Genomic DNA, 26884 nt, shown 5'->3' on the forward strand with positions numbered 1-26884 from the left:
TAGCGCCTCCATGCTCTGGACACTACGCTGACAGACACAGCAAACCTTCTTGCCACAGCTCGCATTGATGTGACATCCTGGATGAGCTGCACTACCTGAGCCACTTGTGTGGGTTGTAGACTCCGTCTCATGCTACTACCACTAGAGTGAAAGCACCCCCAGCATTCAAAAGTGACCAAAACATCAGCCAGGAAGCATAGGAACTGAGAAGTGGTCTGTGGTCACCACCTGCAGAACCACTCCTTTATTGGGGGTGTCTTGCTAATTGCCTATAATTTCCACCTGTTGTCTATTCCATTTGCACAACAGCATGTGAAATTTATTGTCAATCAGTGTTGCTTCCTAAGTGGACAGTTTGATTTCACAGAAGTGTGATTGACTTGGAGTTACATTGTGTTGTTTAAGTGTTCCCTTTATTTTTTTGAGCAGTGTATATTTCCACCCTGTGACGTTGGAATAAAACTGTGAAATTGTGAAAATGATGATAATGCCATTTTAGTGTAAGAGATGTTTGAAAAGACAGTCATAGCAAACTTCTGTCTTGAGAAATTGCTATTTTCTAAGAATCTACTCTTGTTTCTTTTTGATCATTTAAAACAATCAGAGTAAGGTACTTAATTGTTACCCAGAAATGATTTAATATTGAGATAAAAACGGCTGCATTGGACCATTAACTGTGTGGTCACATAGCATGAATTCCCCAAATGAAACATTTATGGATCATACACAAACACACTGGACTGATAGCTTCACCCAGTCATTTATTGAGATTAAAGAAATGAAGAGGAGCATTTCAGAGGCCAAAGAGAGAGAGGGGGGGGGGGGGGACTATTTTGAGCGTAGAGACTTGTGATGTGCAGCGAGGCAGTTGATGAGGGTGTCTCTGCTCACTGTCAAAAAGTGGCAGGCGCGTCTGGTGGGATGATGACTCCCCCTGCCCCGCGCAGTGCTTGGTCAACCCTGTCAAATGGGGAGGGCATCCGAGATTCGTCAAATAGTAGCTTCTTCTACTGTCGGGATGAAACGTAGTGGTGAAGACTTCGATTTACCCCTTTTCTTTCACTTCTCTTTGATCTTGTTGACGGGGAGGGCGGTGTTGGTTTTTCTCCTCTTCGTTAGATGATAACGACTGGCAAAGCTAGACTAATTGTAGAGCCTATTTACTATTTTGTAGGCAAAGTGAAACGTTTTATGACTTATGAAATACCGTTTTTAGACTTTCCTGTGTACCGCACGCAAAAACCGGCTTCCAGTTCTCTCTCCTGTGGAGCGAGCGCCTTTTTTTATCGCCCTAGCAACTGGTCCTCGCCGCTGCTGCCTTGTGACTTTTCCTTGTCGCTTTGCTCACCAGCCATCGGATATTGAATTCGACTTTTTGCACCCGCCTGTATGCGGGGACATTTTTGCATAGGGTATTTCCCTACTTCGTCTTTAATTTGATTTATTTAAAACTCTGGAGGTTCATGCGTCGGAGAAGTCTCATCTTTCTGCGTCAAAATGCCTGTGAGACGCGGTCACGTAGCCCTCCAGAACACTTATCTGGACACCATTATCCGGAAATTCGATGGACAAAGTAAGTGGACACACTTTACATTATGCTTGAAAAAGTAATAACATAATGTGACAATGAGCAAACTGTTATAACTGTATAATCCCAACAACAAACAATTTGACTGGTTAGAAATGAAAGTGAATGCCTTTTCCATTTAACCTTTCAACCATGCAAAGTGTAATAAAATGTAAAGATAAATGCATTTGTCTAGTGGTCCCTTGTGCCCCCCCCCCCCCCCCCCAGTTTCTATTGATCCTAATATGAGTGCTACATGGCTGTTTCTGTAATCAAGTAGATGCTTCAGTTTAAGTCTGTCTGTCTGCCTGTCTGCCTGCCTGTTGGTGTAACCCCTGTACTATGGCCTGGGCGTTAATGGCATGGAACAGGTGTTACTGCATTGCCCTGTAAATGTCCAAGACCCTCTGGCAATACTCCTCCTATCTGACATTTGACTGAAGTTAAAACTTAGGTTATGTCCGTATGTATGTGCTGAACATGCCAAATTGTCATGTTAATACTATAGGTTTGTGTGTTTAGTATGTCTTTGCACCTGCCTATGTTTTCCACATGTTGCATGAATTCACATGCTGCACTAGATTATTTTGCATGAGTTAACATGTTCTCCGTCCTTAAACTGGTCAGACCACTGGATCCTGATAGAAAGAGTACATAATGTCTTTACTTTACAGAGTTTGCATGTGACCACTAACCACTACTACACACTCTGTTAGTGTATATAACTGAGTAATATCCTTCTTGAACAGGGCCTTATGCAGCACATCATAGCACACTTTACACCCACAGTGCCTCCTCTTCGTTTTCGTGCTTTTGTCTTGAATTAAATGGTATCGTAGTTGACTATTGCGCACTCAGAAACTGCCCCAGAATTTCTTTGCAACCCACTCAAACAAAACATTATTGATCCATTCAGCAAAGAAGAAATCCAGTTGTTTAAATAAGAGGAATGGCTCTGATTAGCACTGAACTTCAATTACAGTAGTGGCCTATAACCTAGCTCAGTAGTGGTTTATAACCTAGCTCAGTAGTGACCTATAACCTAGCTCAGTAGTGGTTTATAACCTAGCTCAGTAGTGACCTATAACCTAGCTCAGTAGTGGCCTATAACCTAGCTCAGTAGTGGTTTATAACCTAGCTCAGTAGTGACCTATAACCTAGCTCAGTAGTGGCCTATAACCTAGCTCAGTAGTGGTTTATAACCTAGCTCAGTAGTGACCTATAACCTAGCTCAGTAGTGGTTTATAACCTAGCTCAGTAGTGACCTATAACCTAGCTCAGTAGTGACCTATAACCTAGCTCAGTAGTGGTTTATAACCTAGCTCAGTAGTGACCTATAACCTAGCTCAGTAGTGGTTTATAACCTAGCTCAGTAGTGGTTTATAACCTAGCTCAGTAGTGACCTATAACCTAGCTCAGTAGTGACCTATAACCTAGCTCAGTAGTGGTTTATAACCTAGCTCAGTAGTGACCTATAACCTAGCTCAGTAGTGACCTATAACCTAGCTCAGTAGTGGTTTATAACCTAGCTCAGTAGTGACCTATAACCTAGCTCAGTAGTGGTTTATAACCTAGCTCAGTAGTGGTTTATAACCTAGCTCAGTAGTGACCTATAACCTAGCTCAGTAGTGACCTATAACCTAGCTCAGTAGTGACCTATAACCTAGCTCAGTAGTGACCTATAACCTAGCTCAGTAGTGGTTTATAACCTAGCTCAGTAGTGACCTATAACCTAGCTCAGTAGTGGTTTATAACCTAGCTCAGTAGTGGTTTATAACCTAGCTCAGTAGTGACCTATAACCTAGCTCAGTAGTGGTTTATAACCTAGCTCAGTAGTGACCTATAACCTAGCTCAGTAGTGGTTTATAACCTAGCTCAGTAGTGGCCTATAACCTAGCTCAGTAGTGGTTTATAACCTAGCTCAGTAGTGACCTATAACCTAGCTCAGTAGTGGTTTATAACCTAGCTCAGTAGTGACCTATAACCTAGCTCAGTAGAGGCCTATAACCTAGCTCAGTAGTGACCTATAACCTAGCTCAGTAGTGGTTTATAACCTAGCTCAGTAGTGACCTATAACCTAGCTCAGTAGAGGCCTATAACCTAGCTCAGTAGTGACCTATAACCTAGCTCAGTAGTGGCCTATAACCTAGCTCAGTAGTGGCCTATAACCTAGCTCAGTAGTGACCTATAACCTAGCTCAGTAGAGGCCTATAACCTAGCTCAGTAGTGACCTATAACCTAGCTCAGTAGTGACCTATAACCTAGCTCAGTAGTGACCTATAACCTAGCTCAGTAGTGACCTATAACCTAGCTCAGTAGTGGTTTATAACCTAGCTCCGTAGTGACCTATAACCTAGCTCAGTAGAGGCCTATAACCTAGCTCAGTAGTGACCTATAACCTAGCTCAGTAGTGACCTATAACCTAGCTCAGTAGTGACCTATAACCTAGCTCAGTAGTGACCTATAACCTAGCTCAGTAGTGGTTTATAACCTAGCTCAGTAGTGACCTATAACCTAGCTCAGTAGAGGCCTATAACCTAGCTCAGTAGTGACCTATAACCTAGCTCAGTAGTGACCTATAACCTAGCTCAGTAGTGGTTTATAACCTAGCTCAGTAGTGGCCTATAACCTAGCTCAGTAGAGGCTTATAACCTAGCTCAGTAGTGACCTATAACCTAGCTCAGTAGAGGCCTATAACCTAGCTCAGTAGTGACCTATAACCTAGCTCAGTAGTGGCCTATAACCTAGCTCAGTAGAGGCCTATAACCTAGCTCAGTAGTGACCTATAACCTAGCTCAGTAGTGACCTATAACCTAGCTCAGTAGTGACCTATAACCTAGCTCAGTAGAGGCCTATAACCTAGCTCAGTAGTGACCTATAACCTAGCTCAGTAGTGACCTATAACCTAGCTCAGTAGTGGTTTATAACCTAGCTCAGTAGTGGCCTATAACCTAGCTCAGTAGAGGCTTATAACCTAGCTCAGTAGTGACCTATAACCTAGCTCAGTAGAGGCCTATAACCTAGCCCAGTAGTGGCCTATAACCTAGCTCAGTAGAGGCCTATAACCTAGCTCAGTAGTGACCTATAACCTAGCTCAGTAGAGGCCTATAACCTAGCCCAGTAGTGGCCTATAACCTAGCTCAGTAGAGGCCTATAACCTAGCTCAGTAGTGGCCTATAACCTAGCTCAGTAGAGGCTTATAACCTAGCTCAGTAGTGGCCTATAACCTAGCTCAGTAGTGCCCTATCTCTATGCTACTGTAAGTCTGACTGTGACTACTGTGCCTGTCACTGTCAGTGTTCTTCAGTCACAGTGTGAAGACAGTCTGTTGACCACAGGGGTATGGCTCAAAATAACCCTCTCCACCGCTGCTCCACATTAAAGAGAGAAGATGCAATGTTCCACTTTTCACCTAAATTTCATGTTAAAGGATTTCAGCTTGTTTAATTTGCTGTGCTGGCAGGTGACATTTCGGAATTAATTGTGTTACTCTGGGATTGTCAAAGCTCTCTGCAGAGGGGTGCTCAGAGACAGACCGATAAGTCCCATCAAACTGATGTCTTCCTTATCTCTGTGTGCGTGTGTGCGTGCGTAAGCACCCTGCCGGGTGATGCGTGTGCCAAACCACTGCTGCTTAGCAACAATCTGAGTCTGGGTGTCTGTGTTCTGAGGCATTGATAATGACTTAGGATAGGATGTACTTTCCACCAAACGACCTCACCTATTTACTCTACACAGAGGAGCAAGGATGGGGAAGGGGTTCTGCTTTTTCTGGGTGAAGCTCCAAATCGCTCTCCTCATATTTGTTTAAATGGGGAAGAATGAGAGTTGTGTAACTCAGTTTCACGAGGGGATAAAAAGAGGAGTAGAGACAGTCAGAGGCACAGATGTTTGAGCAGCTTTTCAACATAAACTGTACTGATTGAATATCACGCTGTATGACAATATCAGTGTAGCTGATGTGACTTCGAAGGCAATTGTCATTAGCGCTGGAGACAATAGCCACACTCATGAACCTAGGTAAGGACGGCTGAAACCTATTGCAGTATATTATAATCTTGATTGCGGACTGTCATTGCTGAGTCCAGCTGCTCCGTATTAGTCCCTCTGGGACCATCTTGAATCATTGCACTGATATGATTTGTGCCGCAGAGGGACAGACTTGATTACTCCAATTTCAACTGGATGTTGAGGTGAATGTGGTTAGTTGAATGCGATACTGAAATGAACACAGTCCAGACTTGAATTGTATCTGATTGAGAGACTTCTCCTTGAAATGATCATTACCTGAATATGATAACTGAATGTTTCTGAAGTTGGATAAACTTTGATTGTCCGATTTTGCATATTGCATTTGATGTAATAAGCCTTCAATTATAATTGTACTGTAGTTTCCCACATTCCCACCATATTCGTACATTTTCATATCTGCTCTGACTCTCCCCTTGGTTTCCTCCCAGATCGTAAGTTCCTGATAGCCAACGCTCAGATGAAGAACTGTGGCATTATCTACTGTAACGAGGGCTTCTGCCAGATGTTTGGCTTCTCGCGGGCAGAGATCATGCAGCAGCCCTGCACCTGCCAGTTCTTGGTGGGGCCTGGCACCATGAAGACTGCCCTGACACAGCTGGCACAGGCCCTGCTAGGGTCAGAGGAGCGCAAGGTGGAGATCCTCTACTACAACAAAGAAGGTAAGGAGAAGGTGGAGGGTTAGACTGAGATTCAGAGAGAAAGAGATGGAAAGAGCAAGAGAGTCAAAGTGACAACATTACTCCCCTTCTTTATAGTGGGGAGTGCTGTAAAGGTCACATACAGAATATTTTGGTTCCTCCAAGTGTCATGGCTGTCTCCCTCTCACTTTTATGTAATGCTACTGTATGATGCAGTGTTACAGTATGTGGAGCCAGCTGCTGCAGACTCAGGGAACTCTCATCTACTAATTTATCTGTCTGGGGAGTGGACATGGTGGAGCTGTCTTGGCCTGCTTACCTCACCTGCAACATATAACAACACAGGGCAAGACCCAGATGCAGACACAGGAGGCAGATGGTTTGAGTCTGATATTTATTCAACAACAAAGGGCAGGCAAGAGGCAGGTTGAGGACAGGTAAAAGTTCAGAACCAGGTCAGAGTTCCAAACGGTACAGGGAGGCAGGCAGGCTCAAGGTCAGGGCAGGGCAGGCTGAATGGTCAGGCAGGCGGGCTCAGTGTCAGGGCAGGCAAAAGGTCAAAACCAGGAGGACTAGAAAAACAGAGACAAGAAAAAGCAGGAGCACAGAAAAACATGCTGGTTGACTTGACAAGACAAACTGGCACAGACAAACAGAGAACACAGGAATAAATACCCTGGGAATAAGTGGGAAGACGGGTGACACCTGGAGGTGGGTGGAGACAATCACAAAGACAGGTGAAACAGATCAGGGCGTGACATCCCCACTCCCCATTCCCATCCTGTGCATAACTGCACTAAGTTTGGGGGTGGGGGTGCTGCAGGGGGATAGGGGGGGTGCAGATTATTTATTTTTTGCCCATGCTACGGAAGGCTATATACAGTAGGTCCACTAATACAGGACAAGTAAAGGCCCAGTGCACTACTTTTGTGATTTTGTTTTATTTAAAAAATTAACAATACTTGTATGCTCCTGTGTTTTGTCTCTTGTACATGTACACAGGACCCAGGGTTGGAACCAAAATTATTTTCCAATCGTTTTGTTCTGAACTGAACCATAAAATACAGTTCTGAACCGGTTCAACCCCCCCAAAGTAACCCGTTTATATCGTTACTTTCTGTTCCATTTTAAACCTTTATTTATTTTCCATTTAGATCGACATTAAATGACTTTTCCAATCATGCAGTATGGATAGAGCAGCTTTGTCACGACTTCCGCCGAAGTCGGGTCCTCTCCTTGTTCGGGTTGCGCTCGGCGGTCGGCGTTCTTCTAGCCATCATCGATCCACTTTTCATTTTCCATGTGTTTTGTCTTGTTTTTCCTCACACCTGGTTTCAATTCCCTCAATCACTTGTTGTGTATTTAACCCTCTGTTCCCCCCCTGTCTTTGTGTGGGATTGTTTATTGTAAGTGCTTGTGCACGTGTTGATTGGTGCGCGACGGGTTTTTGTACCCAATATCTTGTTATTTTTTATGCTGTTGGTTTTGCTATTAAACTGTTCCGGCTATTACTAAGTTCTGCTCTCCTGCGTCTGACTTCCCTGCCACCGGTTACGCACCCCTTACAAGCTTGCTATAGAGCTGGCACGATATAGCTCAGTGAGTTGTTCACATGCGTTATGGAAAGACAGGTGTAGGGCATGAGATGCAACTGAAATTTTGCGAGTGGGGAGACAGCGAGAAAGAGTGGAGGAGGAGGCTTGGCTTGAAACGCTGGGGATCTTGTGATGACATGCATTATCTGAATTAGGCCCACCGAATTATACCTATGGAGGAGCGGCTTCTATGGAAAAATGTTGAATGTCTTTGAACTTCAGAGTTGGCTTAACGTTGGACCAGAGTAGCTGGCTAGCTAACAAGCTTGCGTGTGCAGATTGTCAGGACCCGGTGCGAGAAACAGTCACTAAATCGGCAGAACCCAGAAGATGAGGCAGACACAGCAGTACTAGAGATGGTGGTTTAATAAAAAATAGATATCTTCCAAAATACAAAGAAAATCCACAAAGTGGTAAAAACAGCAAGGGAAAAACAAACCTCAAAAGACTAATCCAAAATACAAAAGAACAAAACCAGAGAACCTCTGGAAAATCCAACAAGAGAAAAATATATGTTCACAACAAGGCTTGGGCTGGGGCTGGGTGCTAACATACAAACACTGAGCAAGGAACTGAGGAACACACAGGGATTAAATACTAACAAGGGAACGACATACAGGTGCAAACAATAATTAGAGCAAGGGGAAAACAAAAGGTACAAAAAAGGTGCAATGGGGACATCTAGTGACAAAAAACCAGAACAGTCCTGGCCAAAACCTGACAGAATCCCCCTCCTAGGAACGGCTCCTGACGTTCCTACCAGCCTTCTCAGGGTGGAGGGCCCTGAACTGACGAATGAGGTCAGGGTCCAGTATGTCCTTGGCAGGAACCCAGGAGCGCTCCTCGGGACCGTAGCCTTCCCAGTCCACCAGATACTGCCAGGACCGCTGCACCCGGCGGGAGTCCAGTATCCGGTGGACGGTATAAGCCGACTGGCCTCCGATGACACGGGGCGGAGGGGGAGGTCTGCCTGCCGGAATAAGGGGAGAAAAAACAACAGGTTTTAATAAAGAAATGTGAAATGTGGGATTGATTTTAAGGGATCTGGGTAAGTGCAGGCGAAAAGTAACGGGATTGACTCTCCTGGCAATCTTAAAGGGTCCGATGAATCTCTGGGACAGCTTGCGAGACTCCACCCGTAGCGGTAAGTTTTTTGTTGAGAGCCATACTCTCTGGCCGGGGTACAGGGTAGGACCGGGACGGCGACGTCTGTTGGCTTGTCGTTGGTACTGCTGTGAGGAACGCAGAAGATTAAGACGGGCCTTCTTCCACGTAAGCCGACAGCGTCTGATGAACCTCGAGGCTGAAGGCACTCTGACTTCTGCCTCCTGGTCCGGGAACAATAGAGGAGCATAGCCAAACTGACACTCGTGCGGGGATATACCAGTGGAGGAGGAGCACAAGGTGTTGTGCGCGTACTCAGCCCAAACAATGAAGGATGACCATGTGGATGGGTTGTTGGAAACCATACATCTGAGGGTGGTTTCCAGCTCCTGATTCATCCTCTCAGTTTGGCCGTTGGACTCCGGATGGTACACTGAAGATAAACTGGCCGTGGCCCCTATGAGTTGGCAGAAGGCCTTCCAAAACCTTGAGGCGAACTGGGGACCTCTGTCGGAAACCATATCTTGCGGGATGCCAAAGACTCGGAACACATGGTTAATCACCAACTCAGCTGTTTCCTTGGCAGAAGGTAATTTGGTCAAGGGAACAAACCTGGCCGCCTTAGAAAACCTGTCGATGATGACTAGGATCGTAGTATTACCATGGGACGGAGGAAGGCCAGTAATAAAGTCCAGCGAGATATGGGACCAGGGTCGGTGGGGAATAGATAAAGGGTGAAGGAGTCCTTGAGGGCGGAGGTGAGAAGATTTGCCCTGGCAGCACACGGAACAGGCCTTGACGAAAGTGGCAACGTCTTCTTTTATGGTGGGCCACCAGAACTTACGCTGGATGAACTCCAAGGTGCGACCTACGCCCGGGTGACAGGTGAGGCGAGAGGAGTGCCCCCACAGAAGGACTTGGGACCTTGCTGCCTTGCTGCCTTGGGAACAAACAACCGATTAGCAGGACCTCCTCCAGGGCCCGGTTCGATGGCTTGAGCTTGTTTCACGGTATCCTCCACTTGCCACGAGATCGGAGCCACGATCTTAGCGGCAGGAAGAACAGTCATGTCAGTATCTTCTCGAATGGCAGGAGAGTAGACTCGTGACAAGGCATCCGGTTTGAGATTCTTCGACCCGGGTCTATAGGTGAGAATAAACTGGAATCGGCTGAAGAAAAGAGACCATCGAGCTTGTCTGGAGTTCAACCGCTTCGCCTGCTGGATATACTCCAGATTTTTGTGGTCCGTAAGCACTTGAAACGGTTGAGAAGCCCCCTCGAGCCAGTGTCTCCATTCCTTCAATGCCATCTTAACCGCTAGGAGTTCACGATCCCCCACATCGTAATTCCTCTCGGCCGGGGTAAGCCGGTGAGAGAAGAAGGCGCAAGGATGAAGCCTCTTGTCTTCACCCCTCTGAGACAGGACAGCTGTCAGGATGGGAGCAGAGAGGATGCGCTGCTTGAGTCCTTGGAAGGCCGTCTCAGCTTCTCTTCCCCACAGAAACCTTGTGTTGCCACCCTTGGTTAAAGCTGAGAGAGGGGCTGCCACCGAGCTGAAGTTCTTGATGAACTTGCGGTAGAAGTTAGTGAAGCCCAGGAAACGCTGAACTTCCTTAACGGACTTGGGGGTGGGCCAATCTGCTACCGCCCCTACCTTCTTGGGGTCCATCTGGACTCGACCGGGTTCCACTACAAATCCCAGGAACTGTACTCGAGAGGAATGGAATTCACACTTTTCCGGCTTAACGTACAAATGGCTGTCTAGGAGGCGTTTGAGCACTTGTCTGACATGCTTAGTGTGTTCTTGAAGGGAGCTCGAAAAGATGAGGATGTCATCCAAGTAAACAAACACGAAAATGTTAAGCATATCCCTAAGCACATCGTTTATGAGCGCTTGGAACACAGCCGGGGCGTTGGTCAGGCCGAAGGGCATCACCAAGTATTCGTAGTGACCAGTAGGCGTGTTGAAAGCGGTCTTCCACTCGTCACCGGGTTTGATCCGCACAAGATGGTATGCGTTCCGCAGGTCAAGCTTAGTGAAGACCACTGCTTCCTGGAGCAGCTCAAAGGCTGTGGCCATAAGGGGTAGCGGGTAGCGGTTACGGACGGTTATGGCATTAAGTCCCCGGTAGTCGATGCAAGGACGTAATCCCCCGTCTTTTTTGGCCACAAAGAAAAACCCTGCTCCCGCCGGCGAGGTGGATGGACGCATGAGGCCTGCTGCCAGAGCGTCCTTGATGTAGGTATCCATAGCAGCTCGTTCGGGAGGAGATAGGGAAAAGATCCGACCCCTGGGGGGGCAGGTGCCTGGAAACAGGTCGATGGGGCAATCGTAAGGTCTATGGGGTGGTAGTTTGGTGGCCCTCTGTTTGCTAAATACCGGTTTGAGGTCATGGTAACACTCGGGAACTCGGGACAGGTCGATGGATTCTAGAGACTCGGGAGGGGAACTCGGGGAACTTGGGAAGATACAAGTGGCTTGGCACGTAGGACCCCACTGCTTGATAGTGCCCACAGACCAGTCGATGTGAGGGTTATGGCTGTGAAGCCAGGGGTATCCAAGGACGAGAGGGAACTCGGAACACGAGGTCAGATGAAAGTTCATCACTTCCTGGTGTTGGGAAACTGAAAGACGCAAGGGGGTAGTGACACGAGTGACAAGTCCAGATCCCAAAGGGCTTCCATCCAACGTAGTAACCCTTATGGGGTCACTTAGAGGTTCAGAGGGAACGCCATTCTCCTTCGCCCAGACACCATCCATGAAGTTACCTGCGGCTCCAGAGTCTACCAAGGCTTGAAGGGGAAGCTCGTGGTTGTCCCAGGAAAGGGTAACTGGAATGAGCAGGCGGGAGTTGGATGGATGAGAGGAGGTTATGTTTCCCGTTACCGTCCTCCCAGGCCTGCACGGGAGAGTGCGTTTTCCCTGGAGCCCGGGACACGTGGAGAGGAAATGGCCCGGTTTGCCGCAATATAGACAGCATCGCTCCCTCATCCGGCGGTCTCTCTCAGCCTGGGAGATGCGTCCAACCTGCATGGGTTCCGGTGGAGTCAGCGGGGATAAAGGTGGAGACTCGGAGCTGGGACCGATAGGAGCTAGGGTGAGAGATCTACGGTTGAGCTCTCTCTCTCTCAGACGCTGGTCTATGCGTGAAGCCAACTTGATCAGGGACTCGAGGTTGTCCGGTGGTTCCCGAGTGACCAGTTCATCTTGGATGGTGTCGGAAAGACCCTTCAAAAAGCACACTGTGAGCGCCTCGTCATTCCAGCCACTCGCTGCTGCCACCGTGCGGAACTGGATGGCATAGTCCGTCACGCTGCGCCGACCTTGGCGGAGAGTCAGGAGCTGTTTGGCTGAGTCAGGACCGCTGGTAGGACCTTGAAACACTCGCTTGAATTCTTCAGCAAAGGTAGAGTAGCTGGCACAGCAGGGACTTTGGGCATCCCACACAGCAGTAGCCCAGGCTAGGGCTTTTTCCGACAGCAGGGTGATGATATATGCTATCTTGGACCGGTCGGTGGGAAATGACGAGGGTTGCAGCTCGAAGGAGAGAGAACATTGGGTGAAAAACCCCTTACAACCACTCGGATCACCTGAGAACCGTTGGGGAGGCGGCAGACGAGGTTCAGCCAGGGGGTTAACTGCCACGGGCACTTGAATCTGATGAACTGGAGCAGAAGCGGTTGCAGGAGAAAGTTGATCAGAAATCTGCTTTATGGAAGTCATCATCTCCGACAGAAGTTGAGAATGTCCAGCCATTAAGGCCTCTTGCAGATAAAAATCTCTCTCCCTATCTTCTGAATTATGTTTGTAATGTCCGCAGGCTGCAGCTATGCTTCTGAGGGGCAGATAGACTACACGTACGCACACACACTGGCAAAGATTTTCAGCTGGCAGACTTTGGAAGAAGTTAATGATTGACAGAGGAAGAGCTTTGCATAGGCGCTTTGTTGCATTTTTTTAATAGGACTTTTAAATAATGGTTCTGTTCCAGAACAATATAGATCACTTTCGTTCCCTGGTCTGGTTCTGATTCTGTTCCATTATTTTCCAGTTTGTTCGCGACCCCTGCAAAGGACAGAGGGACAAGCAAACAGACCTGGCTAGTGAGGCTGTAGACACAATGCCGTTACGTTGGTCATTTGGGCATGAGAAGTGCCGTGTCGGAGAGCTTGTTGTCATGGAAATATTGTCAATGAGCCAGCTCAAATCCACTGAACATCTATTTATTTTGTATCCCAGTAATGCATACAGTCATGAACGCAGGTGCGCACACAAGCACGAATTAATTGTAAATGGGTACAATTCATCATACACAATAAAAATGCATTATGTTGCTGTACTTGATTGATCTTAATTGATCCTAAAACTGAATGAATGTGTTTGTTTGTTAATGTGTGTGTGTGTGTGAGTGTAAAACAAGGACATTTCCTGGGGACATGACTCCGGAGACATTTGCCGGTCCCCACAATGAAAATGGCTGTTTTAGGCTTAGGGGTATGGTTTAGGGGTTAGGTGTCAAGCCCTTACCATAGTTTTCTTTGTATGTTTCTATGTTTTGTTTGGTCAGGGTGTGACCTGAGTGGGCATTCTATGTTGTATGTCTAGTTTGTCTATTTCTATGTGTTTTGCCTGATATGGTTCTCAATCAGAGGCAGGTGTTTGTCGTTGTCTCTGATTGGGAACCATATTTAGGTAGCCTGTTTTGTATTGTGGGGTGTGGGTGATTGTTCCTGTTACTGTGTTCCTGTGTTTGTGTTGTCACTTTACAGGACTGTTTCGTCTTCGTTCGTTTATTTTGTTTGTTTCAAGTATTCATATTAAAATGGATACTCACCACGCTGCATCTTGGTCCGACATTTCTTACTCCTCGTCAGAGGAGGATGAAGAAGTCCGTTATATTAGGGTTACAATTAGGATTAGGGGTTAAGAGTTGGAGTTAGGGTTAGGGTTTGGTTAAGGGTTAGGTTTAGGTTTAGGTTTAGGGGTTAGGGAAAATAGGATTTTGAATGGGAATCAATTATTCTTGGGCAGTATACCCGTATACCAGGGTATTTGGAAATAGCCACAGGATGGTTTTTCAATACCGTCAATACCTTTGAAACTGTTTCTTTGAAGTTTTTCAATAAATTGTAATATTTGTGTCTGTTTTTTAGGTAAGTACCTGCAGTCAACTTGTGAAATGTGTTAGGAGAGCGTTAGGAGATAAAGCAGATCATGTTCTTCTTTTCACCTGTCACATTATTTTACATTATGAGACTTACCGTAGTTCCCCAGATCAGTTGAGCCAGTCACATGTTTGTTTGTGTTATAGCACAAGGGGAGTAAGCAGGAACAGGTGAGTCCATCTGTGTATTGACGGGGTTGTGTTTTATATTGAAAGTCAACAATGCCAAAGGTGCTTCAACAAAGGACTGAGTAAAGGGTCTGAATACTTATGTACAGTAAATGTGATATTTCAGTTTTTATTTTTAATAAATTTGCTACAAGTTTTTGTTCTGTCCTTCTGGGGTATTGTGTGTAGATGGATGAGGACAAATAAGGCTGTAATGTAACAAAATGTGGAAAAAGTGAATGGGTCTGAATACTTTCCGAATGCACAGTATCTAAGTAAGTGCTGAATTAATAAGGTGACGAGGCATCATATTGTGTTAGCTTTCTGCCATGTTTGAGAAGTCAAAGCACTTTGGATGAGTTATCTGTACAACTGCTACTGCTATCTTTTGATTTCCTTGCGTTTTTTCTCCTCTCTGTTCTCGGCCCGTCTCCTCCCCCATTTTCTCCGAGCAGAGCCGTTGCCCTAGCGACTCCGGACTCCACACAGACACAGCATGTACACATGCTGCTCCAGAGCCAGTACTGTTCGTCCTTCAGACAAGCATGTTTCAAAACTTTGTTCATTTGCACAATGTCTCTCATTCACATTCACTTGTAAATGTCCAAACTCACCCAAAATGTTATTCGTAAGCTTCTACCTACAGAACCAGTCAAAGGTTTGGACACACCTACTCATTTAAGGGTTTTTCTTTATTTTGTCTATTTTCTACATTGTAGAAATAACACATATGGAATCATGTAGTAACCAAAAAAGTGTTAAACAAAACAAAATATATTTTATATTTGAGATTCTTCAAAGTAGCCACCCTTTGCCTTGATGACAACTTTGCACACTCTTGGCATTCTCTCAACCAGCTTCATGAGGTAGTCACCTGGAATGCCTTTTAATTAACAGGTGTGCCTTGTTAAAAGTAAATTTGTGAATTTCTTTACTTCTTAATGCGTTTGAGCCAATCAGTTGTGTTGTGACAAGGTAGGGGTAGTATACAAAATATAGCCCTATTTGGTAAAAGACCAAGTCCATATTATGGAAAGAACAGCTTAAATAAGCAAAGAGAAACGACAGTCCATCATTACTGTAAGACATGAAGGTCAGTCAATGAGGAACATTTAAACTTTTCTTCAAGTGCAGTCGCAAAAACCATGAAGTGCTATGATGAAACTGGCTCTCATGAGGACCGCCGCAGGAAAGGATGAGCTAGAGTTACCTCTGCTGCAGAGGTCAATGCGGAACAATTCGAGAACTTGTAGTAGGGAGTTGTAGTTTCGAACAAGTCAATATTCTACATAGTTTAGTGCATAAAACATGGTAATTAACTACAATAACTATAATCCATTGCACATCTACTTGTTCGGTCTGTGTTTCATTTACGCCTACTACAGAAGAGACAGAAGAATGCACCTCAAAAGCACTAATCGCTCAGTACTACGATTGATATGCCACTCTATTCCCCTCTCTTCTGTAGTTCTCTTGCTTTCTTTTTTCCTCTCTCTCTTTCTCTAGCTCTCCCTCTCGCCCGCTCTCTCCCTCCCCTCTTCCTACACTCTGTCTACATTTTGATTGGTCTTATTCTCTATCTCCCTCTATATCTCATTTGCTGCCTCCCCCCTCTATCTGTTTCTCCTATGCTAGGACATGTTGACAGCCCCCACCCTGGCTTCACTTAAACAGAAAGGAGGGTCTCATAAATGCCCTGGGAAAACATCCAGTCGTGGAAAGAAACTACAAGACTGTACTGCTGTTTGAAAGGCCTCTCCACATAAAACTGAAATGAGATTGCAGTAACAGCCCACCAACCATGAAACCTGAGACTCTGCGTCTAAATGTGTTCAGTGTTAAAGAGAGCACAGTCAGATAAGATGAAACAATATTTATAGTTACTTGAGCTGTCCTGAAGTCTACTTAGTTATCTTTGAGCCCAGGTTAGGATGGCCATCAGCAGCTTTATAATGTTATGTCTCTCCCCCCTGCAGGGACCTGCAGGCCCTGTCTGATTGATGTTGTTCCTGTGAAGAAAGCGGAGGGACAGGTCATCATGTTCATCCTCAACTTCCAGGAAATCATTGACCCCTCCCTCAAGAAACCAGGTCTGAGACAGAGGGTGGCCCAGGGCTGGGTATGGGCAGGTCAGTGTGGAAGTGTGTGTGTGTGTGTGTGTGTGTGTGATACTGTCTGTCTGTCTGTCTGCATCAACCTGTTTATTCCATGTTGAATGTAGCTGTGTTATAACATACAGAATGTGACTACATCCTGGTACTGTAGGTGTATTTATGTAAAGTGTATGTATAAGCCCTCTGTGGTTTCTCAGGGCAGAGTCACAGGCTGAAGTTGAGACTGCCATTGGTACGTGCAATGCGTCGGTCTTCCCTCGCCAAAGACCAGTTTGAGGGGGTGGTGGTGGACTACCTACAGGTAAGGTGCCCAGAGACTCCCATACACACATAGGCCTATACACACAGTACTCGTCTAAATATGACCTTACATATAATATATCTTGATTATTTCAGTTCCTGTATCTCTTATGTTTTGTAATGAATATAGCTTCAGTCACATACATTTAGCAGTAAGTAGAAATCTAGTACAATATTTAACCTATGATTGTCCTCTTCCTGCTTCCCTAATTCAGCCCAACAGTGAAGAGATCCCTCTGAAAGAGTTCCGTATCCCGTCCAAGGAGAGCTGCATGCAGTCTGAGACAGAGGCGCTGATAGAGCAGGACCACGAGTCCTCCCAGCCTGCAAGCCACTACTCCCCCAAACTGCTGTCCCTATTGTCGGAGCGGCTGGAACCCAGCGTGCCCTTCCTCCCCAGCAGCCCCTTCTCCAGTGCAGCCTTTCCCAGGACGGTCCTGCCCCGGAGCCGCTCCAGAGAGACTGTCGGCAGCCTCCGCAGAGCTTCCTCCCTGGATGACCTCGACAGCATGAGGGCCGAGTCGGGCCGACCAGGAGACCCACGCTCCAGCAGCAGTGAGTTTGTGTGTGTGTGTACCCAGTCAAAAGTGTAGTCTGTTGCCATTTTTGTACCCCTTCTGACAGGAAGAAATGTGGCTGTCTACTCTTACAGTTCCATCTGAATCAAAACAAACCAAGCCAAAGCTACCTGGGCCTGTTGGAGGTATTCTGTTCTCTAGAAAATGCGAATCCTCACTCCCATTCCTCAAGCACTGAGCATGTGCAGCAGCAGGGTCACTAATCAATGCCTCTAACCTATAGCCTGTGTGTGTGTGTGTGTGTGTGTGTGTGTGTGTGTGTGTGTGTGTGTGTGTGTGTGTGTGTGTGTGTGTGTGTGTGTGTGTGTGTGTGTGCGTGTGCGTGTACGTGTGCGCGTACGTGTGCGCGTGTGTGTGTGTGTGTGTGTGTGTGTGTGTGTGTGTGTGTGTGTGTGTGTGTGTGTGTCAGGTCTATAGGAGTCCCAGTCACTCAGAGGCCATCCTTTACTCATCACACAGCTAATACTATGGGCTATGGAGTGTAGGGCTGTGGACTTCCCATCTACCCCAGGGAAATAATGTAGAGGAATACATGCATCCCTGCATATGTAAACATATGTTTACATTGCCAAAACAAGTGAAATAGATAATACACTTTCTTTGTATCTTTCTCACTCAGATGCTTTGCTCAGTATAAACCAAGATGTTTCTCACCTAGAGGAATGAAAATTGCATTATAACACATTATATTTTTAGTTCTGAATGTGTTACTTGCAGTTTAAATAAAGGATTTGAATGATAATATAATATGTAAACTAGTCGTTGAAAGTAGATAGAGACACAGTAATGAGAGATGAGTGTTGTTGTGTGCAGACCTGAAGGCCGGTACTCTGAGCTCCACCTCAGACTCGGACCTGATACGACGCAGGACCAGCACTCGCAGGACCAGCACTCGTAACCCCCTCACACTCAGTTTCGCCTCCGACCTCTTGCGACCGCCCTCGCCCACTGACATCGAGATCATCGCTCCCAGCAAAGTAAAGGACCGTCACCGAGACGTCACAGAGAAGGTCACACATGTCACACAGGTGAGACACAAGGTCCTCACTAGCACTCATATCACACAACCACAACCATGTGATTGCCTGACTCAACCTGTATTCTGCCTATTTATTAAGGGATTTTTAAAGTCAGCTTTTTCAGAACGGCATGTGCGATATTATGTAAAAGGAATGTTGGGTTATTAAGAAGTGGTGGATTTACATCTCTTCGTTCTTGTAACGCTCGTCGGAAGGATGAGACCAAGGTGCAGCGTTGTACGTGTTCATGCTTCTTTATTAAAACCGAACACCAAACAAAACAACAAAACAACAACGAACGTCACGTCTTGAAGGCTACACAGAGCTAACAAAAAACAACATCCCACAACCTAAGGTGGCAAAACATGCTGCCTAAGTATGATTCCCAATCAGAGACAACGATAGACGGCTGTCCCTGATTGAGAACCATACCCGGCCAAAACATAGCAACACAAATCATAGAAATAAAGAACATAGAATGCCCACCCAAATCACACCCTGACCAAACCAAATAGAGATATAAAAAGGCTCTCTAAGGTTCAGGGCGTGACAGGTCTGACTTCCTGTGTTGCAAGCTTTCTACTGAAGAAGCAGCTGCATGTCACTAAAGAGTTTCCACATGCATCCACACACACACACACAAACACACAAACAGGAACGATATATATAAAAGTAACTTTTTTTTCAGTCACTTTGGTGCTATTTTCAAAAGTATGTGGTGAATTTTCTTAATACAAAACTCCAAACTGGTAACACTTGTAACACGGCAAGTCTCATAAAACATTTTATTGTGCATTTATTTAGTTTGAATGCATCTTTCACCACCCAACCATTCATCCAAAATATAAATGTACTGTGAAATACCATGTGAACATTTATTTAATCATCAAAACACAACATATTAATATCTTCACAATGTAGTTATTTTAACAGCTAGTTAATCCAATAGATACATGTTTCAAAATGCTCTTTGAATATAATATGCTACAGTACTGTTTTCACAATGTAGTTATTTTATCAGCTAGTTAATTCAATAGACACATGTTTCAAAATGCTCTTTGAATATAATATGCTACAGTACTGTTTTCACATTAGACAATACACTTGCACGATCTTTTGAAATTGACTGAACATCAAATTTCAATAATTTCTATCCCATGTGTGACCTTTCACAATTCATGAAAAAAATATCTGTATTGTTCAGATATAATTCCAACATAGGTGTACTGTAATCAAATGAAAGAAACATAACATTTAGCAAGCATTAGTTTGCATCAAGCCTGTCTTGAGCATTTGGCCATTGGTTCTCATCGACATCGCAGTAAATGTCCTCATTGTTCATGCACCTGGGGAAAAACCTTTTGGCATGGCGAATCCAAGCCTGACAAAGCCTGGATTGATGTCATTACATGACTCATTCATGGCCTGAAGGAGGGTGGTACGCTCATGGGGATGACAATCATATATCTTCCACTTGTACTGTAATTGTCACGTTCTGACCTTAGTTCTTTTGTATTTTCTTTGTTTTAGTATGGTCAGGGCGTGAGTTGGGTGGGTTATCTATGTTTGTGTTTCTATGTTGTGTTTTTCGTTTGGCCTGATATGGTTCTCAATCAGAGGCAGGTGTTAGTCATTGTCTCTGATTGGGAACCATATTTAGGTAGGCTGTTTTCTGTTGTGTTTTGTGGGTGGTTGTCTTCCGTGTCTGTGTGTTCCACACGGAACTGTTTCGGTTTTCGTTCATTCATTTTATTGTTTTGTATTTCAGTGTTCAGTTTGTTCTATTAAAGATTCATCATGAACACTTACCATGCTGCGCACTGGTCTGACATTTCTTACTCCTCGTCAGATGAGGAGGACGAATTCCGTTACAGAACCACCCACCACCAAAGGACCAAGCAGCGTGGTATCGGGCAGCAGCGAGATCTGGACGATACAACTTGGGACGAAATAGAAAGGTGGTCGTCGACCCAGGGAGAGTGCTGGAGCCCGCCTGGGATTCCCTGAAGCAGTGCGAGGAGGGTTACAGGAGAATGGAGTTGGCGACACGCACACGGCAGCGCAACAGGCACGAGAGGCAGCCCCAAAAATGTATTGGGGGGGGGGGGGGCACACGGGGAATGTAGCTAAGTCAGGTAGGAGACCTGAGCCAGCTCCCCGTGCTTACCGTGGAGAGCGAGCGTACGGGCAGACACCGTGTTATGCGGAAGAGCGCACGGTGTCTCCAGTACGTGTGCATAGCCCGGTGCGGTACATAGCAGCGTCTCGTATCGGCCGGGCTAGAGTGGGCATCGAGCCAGGTGCCATGAAGCCGGCTCTACGCATCTGGTCTCCAGTGCGTCTCCTCGGGCCGGGGTACATGGCACCAGCCCTACGCATGGTGTCTCCTGTACGTGTGCATAGCCCAGTGCGGCCTATTCCACCTTGCCGCACTGGCATGGCTATGGTGAGCATTCAGCCAGGTACGGTTGGGCAGGCTCGGTGCTCGAGACCTGTAGTGCGCCTCCACGGTCCGGTCTATCCGGTGCCTTCTCCACGCACCAGTCCTCCTGTGGCAGCCCCATGTACCAGCTCTCCTGTGGCAGCCCCTCGCACCAGCCCTCCGGTGCCGGCACCACGTACCAGGCCTCCTGTTCCTGCTCCCCGCCATTCAGGAGCTGCCAGATCCGCCCGCCAGTCAGGAGCTACCAGAGCCGCCCGCCAATCAGGAGCTGCCAGAGCCGTCCGCCAGTCAGGAGCTGCCAGAGCCGCCCGCCAGTCAGGAGCTGCCAGAGCCGCCCACCAGTCAGGAGCTGCCAGAGCCGCCCGCCAGTCAGGAGCAGCCAGAGCCGCCCTTCTGTCCGGAGCTGCCTTTCAGTCCGGAGCTGCCCTTCAGTCCGGAGCTGCCCTTCAGTCCGGAGCTGCACCTCAGTCCGAAACTGCCCCTCAGTCCGGAGCTGCCCCTCAGTCCGAAACTGCCCCTCAGTCCGGAGCTGCCCCTCAGTCCGGAGCTGCCCCTCAGTCCGGGGCTGCCTCTCAGTCCAGTGGGGCCCTTTAGTAGGGTTGCCAGTCCTAGGTCGGCGGCGAGGGTCGCCGCTCTAAAGACGCTACTGAAGCGGACTAAGACTATGTGGAGTGGGGTCCACGTTCAGCGCCAGAGCCGCCACCGCGGACAGATGCCCACCCAGACCCTCCCCTATAGGTTCAGGTTTTGCGGCCGAAGTCCGCACCTTGGGGGGGGGGGGGTACTGTCACGAACCTTAGTTCTTTTGTATTTTCTTTGTTTTAGTATGGTCAGGGCGTGAGTTGGGTGGGTTATTTATGTTTGTGTTTCTATGTTTGCTTTTTCGTTTGGCCTGATATGGTTCTCAATCAGAGGCAGGTGTTAGTCATTGTCTCTGATTGGGAACCATATTTAGGTAGGCTGTTTTCTGTTGTGTCTTGTGGGTGGTTGTCTTCCGTGTCTGTGTGTTCCACACGGAACTGTTTTGGTTTTCGTTCGTTCATTTTATTGTTTTGTATTTCAGTGTTCGGTTTGTTCTATTAAAGATTCATCATGAACACTTACCATGCTGCGCACTGGTCTGACATTTCTTCTCCTCATCAGATGAGGAGGACGAATTCCGTTACAGTAATATGTATTGTATTTTACAGTATTGTATTGTACTTATGTATTGTAGTGGTCCTGTATGTTGCTCAGTTCATAAGAGCATGGCACTAACAAGACCAGAGTTGTGGGTTCGATTTCCACTGGGGTCACTTACGGAAATATAAAGATTCACTGTTGCCACTTAGGAGTTGCCACTTACCGTACTGTACTGGCCCGATCACCATGCGTAGTGCCAAGTGTCGGCTGGAGTGGTGTAAAGCTTGCCGCCATTGGACTCTGGAGCAGTAGAAACGCGTTCTCTGGAGTGATGCATCACACTTCACTATCTATCAGTCAGACGGATACATCTGGATTTGGTGGATGCCAGGAGAACGCTACCTGCCCCAATGTAACCCCATCAAACACCTTTGGGATGAATTGGAAGGGTGACTGCGAGCCAGGCCTAATAGCCCAACATCAGTGCCCGACCTCCCTATTGCTCTTGTGGCTGAATGGAAGCAAGTCCCCGCAGCAATGTTCAAACATCTAGTGGAAAGCCTTCCCAGAAGAGTGGAGGCAGTTTAGGCAGCAAAGGGGGGACCAACTCCATGTTAATGCCCATGATTTTGGAATGAGATGAGATGAGATGAGATGTTCGACGAGCAGGTGTCCACATACTTTTCGTCATGTAGTGTGTAAGAGGATATTATTTCCTGTATGAACATTTTGTTGGCTACATGTATGGAGATGTTATTTAGCATCACTACTGTACTATATGCTCTTGTCTCTCTGCATGTATATGAAAGAGGGAGAATGGGGAAAAGACAGTTTGTATGTGTGAAAGAAAGATCCCACCTTCCATAGTGTGACATCTGTGCCAGCAGAAGAACTTCTCACACCCACATGTCATCACACTAAGTTTGAGTACATTGTCATAACCTGTAATGCCATGGAAACACTAACGCAGTGAGATGGCCCCACAACACCACTGCGTAGCACACTGACCCACATGTCTGTGGTGGGACAGTCAGAGTGGCCACCAGCCAGATGAACCCACACGCTAACCCTGGCTGCCCTGACTTCACTTATCCATTACAAGTGGAGCAATGTGACTCAATATTAGGGATTTTTGTGGTATTACTAGATGTGTTTGTGTGTCAAGTGAACATACATGTCTTATGACAGTACTTTTGAGTGTTATAACGGGGGTTTATATCATCAGAATTTAGTTGATTGATTGTGAATGGGCAGTTTGACTTGCTGCTAATGTTAGCATTGCTCTGAGTGAGAGGTGAGCTCTTTAGGTTGCCGTGTCAATGCCCCCTGTCTTGCTCGCTGGGTGCACATGGGAGGCAATTTGGCGTGCCTCTAGTTCCTACCAATGGAAAAATCGATCGGGCCAATAGATGCCTCCCTCTCCACTTCCTCCAAACCTGCTCCTGGTAGAGTCCTCACCTGCTGATCACTATAAATACCACACACATGTACTCTCAAATGATGTGAGCTGTGGTGTTTGGTTTTTAATCACCCTCACCAACAAGTTCACACATCTAGAAGATAATTAGCCTGGAGAAATCATCATATTTGGCATTACATGGAGTGGCAAGGAGTGAAACGTTAGCACAAACAGACTGGATTTCTCCAGGCTAATTATGTTGCCTTCCCAGGGTTGGGGTCAAATCCATTTCAATTCCAGTCAATTCAGAAAGTAAACCACGTTTCAATTCCAAATTTTCCTCATTGAAAAGCATTGAAGAGAATTGGAATTTCAGTGAATTCCTGAATTGGCTGGAATTGGAAATGGAATTTACCCCAACCTTGTACCTTTCCAACTGATATTTGACGATTTCAACAATTTCTTTCTAAAAAGTAAGTGTTTTAGAGATAATGTACACAAAACAAAAATATAAACGCAACGTGTAAGGTGTTGGTCCCATATTTCATGAGCTGAAATAAAAGATCCCAGAAATGTTCCATACCCACAAAAAGCTTATTTCTCTAAAATGTTGTGCACAAATTTGTTTACATCCCTGATAGTGAGCATTTCTCCTGTTCAAATATGACCCATCTACTTGACAGGTGTGGCATATCAAGAAGCTTGTGCTGGGGACAATAAAAGGCCACTCTAAAATGTGCAGTTTTGTCACACAACACAATGCCACAGATGTCAAACGTGGGAACTCCTTCAAGACTGTTGTAAAAGCATTCCAGGTAAAGCTGGTTGAGAGAATGATAAGAGTGTGCAAAGCTGTCATCAAGGCAAAGGGTGACTATTTGAAGAATCTCACAAAATATATATATTTTTATTTGTTTAACTCTTTTTTGGTTACTACATGATTCCATATGTGTTATTTCATAGTTTTGATGTCTTCACTATTATTCTACAATGTAGCAAATAGTAAAAATAAAGAAAAACCTTTGAATGAGTAGGTGAGTATGTGTGTCCAAACTGACTGGTACTGTACAGTCGTGGCCAAAAGTTTTGAGAATGACACAAATATTAATTTTCACAAAGTTTGCTGCCTCAGTTTGTATGATGGCAATTTGCATATACTGTACTCCAGAATGTTATGAAGAGTGATCAGATGAATTGCAAAGTCCCTTTTTGCCATGCAAATGAACTGAATCCCCAAAAAACATTTCCACTGCATTTCAGCCCTACCACAAAAGGACCAGCTGACATCATGTCAGTGATTCTCTCGTTAACACAGGTGTGAGTGTTGACGAGGACAAGGCTGGAGATCCCTCTGTCATGCTGATTGAGTTCGAATAACAGACTGGAAGCTTCAAAAGGATGGTGGTGCTTGGAATCATTGTTCTTCCTCTGTCAACCATGCTTACCTGTAAGGAAACATGTGCCGTCATCATTGCTTTGCAGAAAAAGGGCTTCACAGGCAAGGATAATGCTGCTAGTAAGATTGCACTTAAATCAATAATTTATCGGATCATCAAGAACTTCAAGGAGAGCGGTTCAATTGTTGTGAAGAAGGCTTCAGGGCGCCCAAGAAAGTCCAGCAAGCGCCAGGACCGTCTCCTAAAGTTGATTCAGCTGTGGGATCGGGGCACCACCAGTAGAGAGCTTGCTCAGGAATGTCAGCAGGCAGGTGTGAGTGCATCTGCAGGCACAGTGAGGCGAAGACTTTTGTAGGATGGCCTGGTGTGAAGAAGGGCAGCAAAGAAGCCACTTCTCTCCAGGAAAAACATCAGGGACAGACTGATATTCTGCAAAAGGTACAGGGATTGGACTGCTGAGGACTGGGGTAAAGTCATTTTCTCTGATGAATCCACTTTCCGATTGTTTGGGGCATCTGGAAAAAAGCTTGTCCGGAGAAGACAAGGTGAGCGCTACCATCTGTCCTGTGTCATGCCAACAGTAAAGCATCCTGAGACCATTCATGTGTGGGGTTGCTTCTCAGCCAAGGGAGTGGGCTCACTCACAATTTTGCCTAAGAACACAGCCATGAATAAAGAATGGTACCAACACATCCTCCGAGAGCAACTTCTCCCAACCATCCAGGAACAGTTTGGTGACGAACAATGCCTTTTCCAGCATGATGGAGCACCTTGCCATAAGGCAAAAGTGATAACTAAGTGGCTCGGGGAACAAAACATCGATATTTTGGGTCCATGGCCAGGAAACTCCCCAGACCTTAATCCCATTGAGAACTTGTGGTCAATCCTCAAGAGGCGGGTGGACAAACAAAACCCACAAAATCTGACAAACTCCAAGCATTGATTATGCAAGAATGTGCTGCCATCAGTCAGGATGTGGCCCAGAAGTTAATTGACAACATGCCAGGGCGGATTGCAGAGGTCTTGAAAAAGAAGGGTCAACACCGCAAATATTGACTCTTTGCATCAACTTCATGTAATTGTCAATAAAAGCCTGACACTTATGAAATGCTTGTAATTATACTTCAGTATTCCATAGTAACATCTGACAAAAATATCTAAAGACACTAAAGCAACAAACTTTGGGGAAATTAATATTTGTGTCATTCTCAAAACTTTTGGCCACGACTGTATATATATATATATATATATTTTTTTTTTTTAATTTTATCCCCTTTTCTCCCCAATTTTCGTGGTATCCAATCGCTAGTAATTACTATCTTGTCTCATCGCTACAACTCCCGTACGGGCTCGGGAGAGACGAAGGTCGAAAGTCATGCGTCCTCCGAAGCACAACCCAACCAAGCCGCACTGCTTCTTAACACAGCGCGCCTCCAACCCGGAAGCCAGCCGCACCAATGTGTCGGAGGAAACACCGTGCACCCGCCCCCCTCAGTTAGCGCGCACTGCGCCCGGCCCGCCACAGGAGTCGCTGGAGCGCGATGAGACAAGGATATCCCTACCGGCCAAACCCTCCCTAACCCGGACGACGCTAAGCCAATTGTGCGTCGCCCCACGGACCTCCCGGTCGCGGCCGGCTGCGACAGAGCCTGGGCGCGAACCACGACTGTATATATATATAAATATTTCATCATATCAGAGCACGATATACAGTATTGGGCTTGAGCCCTATTTTTAAGATGTGCAGTTCATACTCAATCCCTCTACTTCCCGTTCCCACGATTATTTCCCACTTTCATCAGTGACTGTGTATGTGAGTATTCCAGCTGTTCTGCTATCATGTGTCTGTGTGTGTTGCTGGCAGGGGTGGAAGGGGTCAAGGTGGGTGGTTATGAAACATGTTGCTCTGGTAGGGCGGTGGCAGTCATGCAAATAACTGCCGGTCTCACAGTAATTGACCGTTAATTAACATAAAGACGTTTAGCATCTCCTGGCTTCCATGCATACTGTAGCCTACAAGCCACTGATGCAGACCTTTGGAACATCTACATTTTAAAAAGTCTAATAAATCCATGTAATATAGCCTACACCATCACAATACATCCATAATTTATTTTAAACAGGTCTAAAGAAACATGATATGAAGAAAATGTAGTCTATTTCAGAAGAACAGAATAGCATACTCTGAGTTGTCCTTATGTTACGCCCTGATATGGCAATGTCATATGGCTGTGGGCTACACT

At 46.0% G+C, this 26884-nt stretch overlaps 1 protein-coding gene across 3 annotated transcripts in view; it reads left to right on the forward strand.

Moving 5' to 3' along the window:
- The first annotated feature begins 909 nt into the window (after nt 1-909).
- Nucleotides 910-26884, forward strand: part of LOC139565288 (voltage-gated inwardly rectifying potassium channel KCNH6-like) — a 45765-nt gene continuing 19790 nt past the window's right edge. Inside the window, exons 1-7 of one of the 3 annotated variants that reach the window (XM_071385488.1) lie at nt 910-1573; nt 6028-6258; nt 16246-16398; nt 16581-16684; nt 16899-17238; nt 17336-17386; nt 18075-18289. In XM_071385488.1, the coding sequence (XP_071241589.1) occupies nt 1498-1573; nt 6028-6258; nt 16246-16398; nt 16581-16684; nt 16899-17238; nt 17336-17386; nt 18075-18289 (1170 nt within the window). In that variant the 5' untranslated portion in view covers nt 910-1497. The remainder of the gene's footprint in view (nt 1574-6027; nt 6259-16245; nt 16399-16580; nt 16685-16898; nt 17239-17335; nt 17387-18074; nt 18290-26884) is intronic. The other 2 variants (XM_071385490.1, XM_071385491.1) reach the window with 2 other exon arrangements.

This window comes from Salvelinus alpinus, chromosome 36, assembly GCF_045679555.1.
Source record: "Salvelinus alpinus chromosome 36, SLU_Salpinus.1, whole genome shotgun sequence".
Lineage (NCBI taxonomy): Eukaryota > Metazoa > Chordata > Actinopteri > Salmoniformes > Salmonidae > Salvelinus > Salvelinus alpinus.